The sequence below is a fragment of the Garra rufa genome, unplaced genomic scaffold (genome assembly GCF_049309525.1).
Source record: "Garra rufa unplaced genomic scaffold, GarRuf1.0 hap1_unplaced_550, whole genome shotgun sequence".
Classification (NCBI taxonomy): Eukaryota; Metazoa; Chordata; class Actinopteri; order Cypriniformes; family Cyprinidae; genus Garra; species Garra rufa.
This window is the reverse complement of record NW_027394816.1, coordinates 1-9,445: the sequence shown is the minus strand read 5'-3', so window position 1 is coordinate 9,445 and position 9,445 is coordinate 1. Positions and strand designations below refer to the sequence as shown.

Sequence of the window (9,445 nt, the reverse complement as noted above, 5' to 3'; positions counted from 1 at the left end):
TCATGCATACTTTTTCTTCGCCTACTGCTTTTTGCCTACTAAATAGTATGGAAGTATGCGATTTCGGATGCAACCACAGGCTCCAGTTCTTCACAAGCTCCTCCCACCATATGCCCCACCCTCTATAGATTCTATCTACGACTGGCTCCACCCCCTCACAAGCTCAACCTTTCTGATTCCACCCACCAAAAAGCTCCTCCCTCCCGCAGAACCCTCACTGTTAGGCTTACTTGATGTTGTCAAGACAGCCAGAATCTGGTTTTAGAATGGCGGTGTGGTGGAACATCTTGTAGAGAGCGATTCCCAGGAAGATCACGTTCAGCTGAGAAGAACACAAGCAAGGATTGGTTTAGGATTCACACATGAGTAAACCAGGATGTAGATTGGGAGGTTATAGGGGGTATCAGAGCTGCTTACCATGATGATTAATGTGGCAGGACCTATAAAACTCCAGATGAAATAAGTATCCAACCGCAACCAGCACCTGATATTAAGAGGAAAAGACGTCATACAAGCATCAAACCCACACACACACACACACACACACACACACACATGTAGATGAAGTAATACTACAGGTTGTCTCCAAGGTTCTTGTGTCTTTTGGCTGATACATGAGAGTTCTTTCAATTATTCAGACTTTAATTTCCGCAACATTAGACTAAACTTCAACCCCTCCTGTGACCACACACACACACACACACACACACACACACACACACACTCACATTCCAGCAAGACTCATTCAGATCATTTGAGTGTGTGTGTGTGTGTGTGTTTGTGAGAGACTCACACTCTGTCCGTCCCATAACTGCGGTAATCCACTGCGGCAGAAACGGCCACGATGAGTGCAGGAATGCCGTATCCGGCCAGGTAGAAATATCTCCTGCGTGAATGCTCGCTTTCGAACACCTCCACAAGCATGATGTAGAGCTGAACGCCTTCCAGAAACATCCATGTGAATGCTGACAGGAAGAAGAAGTGCAGCAGAGCCGCAAAGACGGCGCAGGCGATCTGAAAGAAGCACACGAATGTTCTCGTTACGTGAACAATGATGGATGCTGTTGAGCGACCTCACAAACCTGCTCAGATAATTGAAAAACATGAAATAAGAGGGTTTAAAGATTATGAATCATGCATGATGTTCTGCATTAGAGTCACACACACTGCACACTCTCTCATTAAATCTTTATGACACACACACTTGTGCTATTTCACCCTCCCATGAACTAATAAAAAACATGCAGTCAGCCATTTAAAACATCCCGTGTCTAAATACACGATCTCCCCAGCTGCACGGTACGGGAAAAGCAGTAAGTCAAATGAATAGAAGAAACTATAAAAATACAACCAAACTCAAAATATGAATAAAGACTATAACAGCTATTCAAGCTACTAAAATATCACTGAAAAGATGATTTGTGTGTTTGTGTTCATCGTACGGGTTGATCTACACGATTGATGCCGGTGAGGAAGAGTGTTTCAGCGATGAAGAGTGAGATGCACAGGTTCTTGTGGATGGTGTTCCTGTCGCTCTGCAGGCCGCGGAAGAAGCAGAAGGTGAAGATGCAGACGAGAAGACAGACCAGAGACAGCAGGATGCCCACCCACGTGATGACGTCCAGCAGCAGATCATGAACCGGGTCTGCCGGCTGTAGAGAGACACACACAGACACACACAGATCAGAACGCTTTCAGATCCTCTGAACACCAACATTACAACTGGATATCAAAATATCGCTGCAAGCAGCAATTACAGATACACAGCGACACCATCAAAGTACGAGAGAACATCAGAGCAACGATTTCACACGCTTACACCAGGAAGAGTACTGCACAATTTCAGTGATGTCCACAATACAGAAAAAAATAAAATAAAATAAAAAAACATGCTTCAAGATATATCTGAAAACAAGTCTTAATTGTTTTACAAATTAAAAAATTACTTGAGATTACTTGAGTTTTCTTCTCAAGTAAATTCATCTTGTTTCAGGAGAATGTATGTCACTGGAAAATGACAAACATACTGATTAAGAAAATTATTTTTTGTGGTGCAGGTCACGGTTTCAAGGTCACTCAAATGGTTTCATGTGAATAAGCAAATCCATTACCAAACTTCAGCTTCATTGTGAGTTTTCTTGATAGGTTAGACATGAGCACTCTGATGTATCAAAAATATATCAACATTTGTTGGTATCTTTTTTACTGGCATGGTGTCAAGACTATCTGTGCCAAAGATGATGGAAGATGTAGGAGTTTCAAAAAGGAAGTTTTCAATAAAATTCAAGATAGCTGACTTTGGAAAGATGGGTATCATTGTACGCGACATGACCGCAGGCATCTGAAGAAAGCAGATTATGATTATCAGTGAACAATTAACAAAGTTAAAACAACTTTTTTGCATGATTTCTTATTCAGTAGATGGTGCTCTGCCAAAACTGCCAAACTGCCCATGTTCCCTGAGAGATTTATGGTAACATATATCAAGTTTTTATATACTAAAGTCAATTGACTGATTGACTGAATGATTGATTGTCCATTCTAGGAAGCCATTCATTCATTAGTTCATTCATTCATTAATAAACATTTTAAAATGATAACAATTAAACAATCTCTTGTTCTAGAGACTAACTAATAAATAGATAGACCTTTGCCAGCAAACATATGTAGGTAGCTGCTTTCAGTTAAAATCTTTTGTAACTAATTACCTTTCAAAAATAAAAAAAGTATATTTTACTGCAAAACTGCAAACTAGCTTCCAGCTCTGTTAATAACCCTACAAAACCCGCTTCACGCATCTATTGTGTATTTTCTGTTAAGCGTGTGTGACAGTCAGTTTGATTTATTATGGTTCTGCAGTTAAAGCGCTCAGATCCCGCAGACGGCGTCACTGATTCCCACTGTACTCCCTCTGTAGGGTCCCTACGGAGGCCACACAGCCAGGGGAAAAGAGCACAGCTGATATGGGACGCATCCCAGAAGACTTTGAGTCTGGAAGACCGGATGTCAGCACTTCTGAAGAACACAGCACATGAATATTTATGAGCGCTGCATAGGTAACAGTACACAGCATGTGTGTGTGTGTGTGTGTGTGTGTGTGTGTGTGTGTGTGTGTGTGTGTGTGTGTGTGTGTGTGTGTGAGTGTGTGTTTGAGCCCCAGAGGGCCGTTGAGCACATAACACATCACTCTTCCTGAGGCCCACTCACCCTTGAGCACTATATCTCCTCTACATTCAACAGCAGCGAGTGTGTGTGTGTGTGTGTGTGTGTGTGTGTGTGTGTCAGTGCTGTAAGTAAATCAACAGCTCAAGCCTGCTCAGCAGAATCCACAGCGAGTCTCAGACTTTATAGAGTCAACGCTGAGCTCAAGTAAATCTACGTGTCTATAAACACACATACACACACGTGTACATGCACTCTCAGAAAAATAAAGAAGGTACAAAAGCTGTCACTGGGGCGCTACCTTTGAAAAAAGCATACCTTTGTACATAATTTAGCCCTACAGAGTGCATTATAGTACCTTAAATGTACATCATTTGCACCAAAAGTGTACAGATTAGTACCTAACTTGCACATCTTAGTGAAAGGTACCTCCCTAGTAACAACTGCAATAGCATTATTTTTGGCCAAATTGTTCAGAAGTTATATGAACAAACGTCCATTTTTAAATATCTCCTGACCACTAGGTGACACTGTGCCGAAATTGTGCAGGCACTCTCAGGTCATGGTTATTATAAGCCATTTGGTTTGAATGTGCTAAAGCGTTATGGAGATATAGCTTCATGTCCACTTTGGTGGCCTCCTTGTCAAATTTGTTTATGTGTTATTTGAGAACCGTTTAAATAATCAACTTGAATTTCATAACTTATTTCTGGCATGGTCTGAAGATGATCTGGTTTCAGTATTGAATCGTCTTAAGCCAAGGAATCAGACACACGTACACACACACACACACACACACACACACACACACACACACACACACACACACACACACACACGTGTACATGCACTCTCAGAAAAATTAAAGGTACAAAAGCTGTCACTAGGGCACTACATTTGAAAAAAGCACACCCTTGTACATAATTTACCCCTGCAGAGTGCATTATAATACCTTAAAAGTACATAATTTGCACCTTAAGTGTACAGATTAGTACTTAACTTGCACACCTTAGTGAACGATAGTTCCTCAGTGACAACTGCAATTGCATTTTACATCAAAATTCTAAATGGCCAACAGGGTTACAAAAACTGGTGAGAAGTTACATAAAATAATGTCCATTTTTTCATATCTCCTGACCACTAGGTGGCACTGTGCTGAAATTGTGCAAGCACTCTCAGGTCATGGTTATTATAATACACGCTAAGTTTGGTTTAAATGTGCTAAAGCGTTATGGAGATATAGCCTCATGTCTACTTTGGTGGGCTCTTTGTCAAATTTGTTTATGCATTTGAGAGCCATTTAAATAATCAAGTTAAATTTCATAACTTATTTCTGGCATGGTCTGAAGATGATCTGGTTTCAGTATTGAATCGTCTTGAGCCAAGAAATCAGAAGAAAAGAGAAGTTTGTCTATAAACACACATATACACACTCACACACACATGTACATGCACTCTCAGAAAAATAAAAGGTACAAAAGCTGTCACTGGGGCACTACCTTTAAAAAAAACACACTTTTGTACATAATTTACCCTTGCAGAGTGTATTATAGTACCTTAAATTTACATAATTTGCAGTCCAGCCCAGCCATATAATTTTTGGCCAAATTGTTCAGAAGTTATATAAACAAAAGTCCATTTTTCAATATCTCCTGACCACTAGGTGGGGCTGTGCCGAAATTTTGCAGGCACTGGCAGGTCATAGTTATTATAACACACACCAAGTTTGGTTTGAATGTGCTAAAGCGTTATGGAGATATAGCCTCGTGTCCACTATGGTGGGCTCTTGTCAAATTTGTTTATGCGTTATTTGAGAACCGTTTAAATAATCAACTTGAATTTCATAACTAATTTCTGGCATGGTCTGAAGATGATCTGGTTTCAGTATTAAATCGTCTTGAGCCAAGGAATCAGAAAAAAAGAGAATTATGTGTCTATAAACATCATTCGCACCTAAAGTGTACAGATTAGTACCCAACTTGCACACCTTAGTGAAAGATACTTCGCCAGTGACAACTGCATTAGCATTTTACATCAAAATTCAAAATGGCCAACAGGGTTACAAAATGGCTAACAGGGCTAAAAAAAATGTGTATGGTTTGACTGCTGTTGCACTGAATCTAAAGAGACCAGTCATATCCTTTTTGACCAAATTGTTCAGAAGTTATATAAACAAATGTCCATTTTCCATATCTCCTGACCACTAGGTGGCACTGTGCTGAAATTGTGCAAGCACTCTCAGATCATGGTTACTATAACACACACCAAGTTTGGTTTGAATGTGCTAAAGCGTTATGAAGATATAGCCTCATGTCCACTTTGGCGGGCTCTTTGTCAAATTCGTTCATGTGTTATTAGAGAACCGTTTGACTAATAAACTTGAATTTCGTAATTTTTTTCTGGCATGGTCTGAAGATGATCTGGTATTAGTCTCGCGTAGCCAGACATTCAGACTGACGGCTGAAGGTCTGGAATTCATGGCAGCTCTCATTGGCCAAGGCCCGCCCATAAGGCCGTTTGACCGACATGTCAAACAACCAATCACAGCTCATTTCGCTCAGCGTCACGTTTCGGTGAGTGGAAATGCCCCCACAACAACAGACTGGCATGCAACAAGTCAGTCATTGAAATAACCAGCATTGAAAGTTAAATAAGAAGAGGGAGAACAAGCAGTAAGTCAGTAATTTGTTCGCGAACGTCGCAAATGGGTATAACAACAATGGTGTCTGCATAAGCACATTTTAGCAAAATGCTGAGTAAATCAGTCTGCGCTTTGTTTCCCGGCGAAAATAAACGCAACACTCACGTCTCCCAGAAATTCGATCAAATTCAACTAATCAGATGACGACTTCGACATTTCTGAAGTGTTTCCAGTTAAGTGTACCATATGCATCAGACGTTTAGCCAACGTTCCGTGAGCATGACGTCTGAGGCTGAGACTAATCTGGTATTAACACTGAATTTTCTTGAGCCAAGGAATCAGAAGAAATTAGGATTTTGTTTGTAGCCCATACAGTCCAAGTGTTATTAGCACAAACATGAGTGTAACTTTGAACTGTTGGTAGCGCTAGACAGTTCGAGTTAGAAAGTCCAAATTTTCATTGGTTAATGTTGAAACTGTCCTGTCTGTGTGCCAAATTTTCTTAACTTTCCTTCAAGCCATTTAAATAGGCATAGACATAAGAACAGAAGATGACGTTGAGCACATAGCAATTGTCTTTTTTATGGACAATAATTAATAATTTCCATTCATATGCATCACTTTAACAATATATTCAGTAATAATACACATTTTTACTAGAATATTTTGAGAAATACATTAAAAATATAGTAAGAAAATTTCACCTGGAGACTTTCATGAACATTTTTGAGAGACACAAATAAAGTGATTCAATGGAATGGGTAGTTTGAAATTACTAATTTGTGAATGATATCATAACACAAACACACACATTGGGTTTCCAAGCTTTATGAGTTCATTCCATAGGCCTAATGGGTTTTCTACTGTACAATCTGTATTCACCCTAAACCTACCCCTCACAGCAAACTTTCTGCAGTTTTAGATTTTCAAAAAACTTAATTCTGTATGATTTATGAGCTTGTTTCCTCATGGGGACCAAAAGATGTCTCCACAAGGACAAGGATTTTGGATGTTGCCATCTTTGTTGGGACATTTTGTTCCCATAACGTAGGGTTTACCAGGACACACACAGATGTGATGGAGCAGGTGTGTGATTAACAGCACTCTGCTCTTCATCAAACACATCGAGACAAAAAGGAAAAGAGATCAGTGTGTGTGTGCTTCCTGATTCAAGATCTGGTAGATTTATAACCCGTCTGTGTTCTTCTTCTCTCAGTATCAGCTGATGTCACACACACACACACACACACACACACACACACACACACACACACACACACACACACACACACACACACACACACATCAGCAGTTAATTGGTTCTCTTACATGATCACGTGTCCCATACACTGTAAAGTTGTCATCAGTTTCAACTTAAAAACATAAGTTCAGCCGCTGCCTTAACCTTTTAAGTTAAATCAACATAAAACTACGAGCAATTTCAACTGTTGCTAAACTTAAGTTTTTAAGTTGAAACTAGTGAAATCTTTTTACAGTGTATGTACATTTCACATGGTTTAAACATGTTTTAATGGTGCATTCAAGTGCAAATTTACAATGCTTTACAAAACACATACTTAATATTACTAATATTAATAATTATTATAATATTTTAGCCACTGTTTAAAGTGCATAAATAATACAATTATTACATTTATTTATACCATCCATAAGTGTGGAGTCAGGGTCATTGAGTTTTTTTTTTTTTTAAGAAATTAATACTTTCAGTCATTAAGGATGCATTATATTGTTCAAAAGTGACAGTAAAGACATTTATAATGTTAGAAAATATTTACATTTTTAAATAAATGCTGTTCTTTTGAACTTTCTATTCTTTAAAGAATCCTGAAAAATAAAATGTATAATGGATTCTACAAAAATACTGGGCGGCACAACTGTTTTCAACATTATAATAATCAGAAAACCTTCTTGAGCAGTTTTCTTAAGGATCATGTGACACTGAAGACTGGAATAATGATGCTGAAAATTTAGCTTTAACCACAACAATCAATTACATCCTACCATATATTCACATAGAAAACAGCGATTTTAAATAGTAATATTTTCACAATTTTACACAGTTTCACAGTTTAATCAAATAAATGCAGCCTTGGTGAGCAGAAAAGACTTCTTGAAAAAAAAAAAAAAGAAATCTTACTGACCCCAGACTCTTGGCTAGTAGTGCAGATCTCTAAACAGCACTACTTCTGTCATGCTTTTACATATGTTTGAATCATTAAAGCGAGTATGTCGCAGCAGGAGGGCAGTTTTGTCTGGAGGAATGTTAAGTTTGCCTTAGTGAATGATTTGAGAGCAGTAAACATCAACACACAGCCGAGTGCAGCCTCATGAACACATTTCACTATCTGAATTCAATCAGTCCTCGTTTTCTCATCCTAACGAGTCGTAATTCTGTCGGCTTTCACACGCGCACCTCCGTGATGAGAGCATGAGGTAACCATGGCGACCAGCGGCCTCCTTTAAGATTGATGGATGACTATTGTCTGACATTGTCCCCAGACTCAGCATCACTCCAGCGCTCTCAGCGTGTCCATTAATACGGCTCTCGCTGTCACTGCCGCTGCTGAAGTCATGGCAACAACACAACACTTCACCTGTGAGGATCGACCCGCAAAAACCTTGCTCTCACTCCTCAACAATCAGGGGGCGAAAAGGATATGACTGAATGACAGGATAAAAATAACACCCATAAATAAGGCTGTACAGTTATGTGGGTGTGGCTAAGCATAAATGAGTGTGGGCTACATCTGAAGTGGGTGTGGCTTACATTTCTGCAGTACAATATCTTCATTCTGGCAGCTCAGGCAGTGTAGAACATTTGTACTAAAGCTCATTTTATTTCAGTTTTAGTCATGTTTATGCAATTCTGTTGCCTTTTTTATCCTTCTGTTTATTTTAGATATTTATATTTAGCCTTAATTTATTTTCATTTTGGTTTTAGTCATTTGTGTTTTTCAACTTTTTTTTTCAAATTTTATTTTAACATTTCTAATTTTCACGATTTCCATGTTTGACCATGTAACAATGTAAAACATTTTTACTCTATAGATATAAAAGGAGCTTGAAAGGTGTTTGAACTCTAAACTTGGACTAAAAAGATACGCCCACAAACCAAATATGTACAGTGGGTGTGGCTAAGCCCATAGTGGGTGTTTCCATGTATTATGTGGGTGTGACTAACCTATATTGGGGTGTGGTCAAATGTATTTATTTCCATGTTTGTTTGTTTGTTTTATTTATTTACAATAGATGTAAATAATGTTTGATATGTCTAGTTTTCTGTATGACTACAAGCTCTAAACTTAGACTAAAAAAAACCCCCACAAACTGCCACATATGTACAGTGGGTGTGGCTAAGTGGGTGTTTCCATGTCTAATGTGGGTGTGACTAACCCATTATGGAGTATGTAGTGGGTGTGGCTAAGCTTGGTGTGGGTGTGTCTATTTCTGATGACTATGCACCTAATTCCTTGGTGGTTTAATTTAATTATAATCTATTATAATATTTAATTATATTGAAATTAATAATAGCTTTTTTTTTTTTTTTTACTAAACCATTTATTTTCAAGTTTGGGTAATATTTAAAAGTTGGCATTTACCATTTTCATTCTTTTGTTATTT

General features: G+C 38.6%; 1 protein-coding gene across 1 annotated transcript; it reads right to left on the bottom strand.

The window, feature by feature from the left end:
- Positions 1 to 230: 230 nt before the first annotated feature.
- LOC141317242 (adhesion G protein-coupled receptor L3-like) lies at positions 231 to 8,387 on the bottom strand (the record flags this gene model as incomplete). The annotated part of the gene is made up of 7 exons (XM_073833008.1): positions 231 to 322; positions 418 to 484; positions 794 to 1,014; positions 1,443 to 1,652; positions 2,207 to 2,341; positions 2,907 to 3,015; positions 8,238 to 8,387. Coding segments are annotated over 7 exons (984 nt in total), but the record flags the coding sequence as incomplete, so codon positions are not given.
- Positions 8,388 to 9,445: the final 1,058 nt, after the last annotated feature.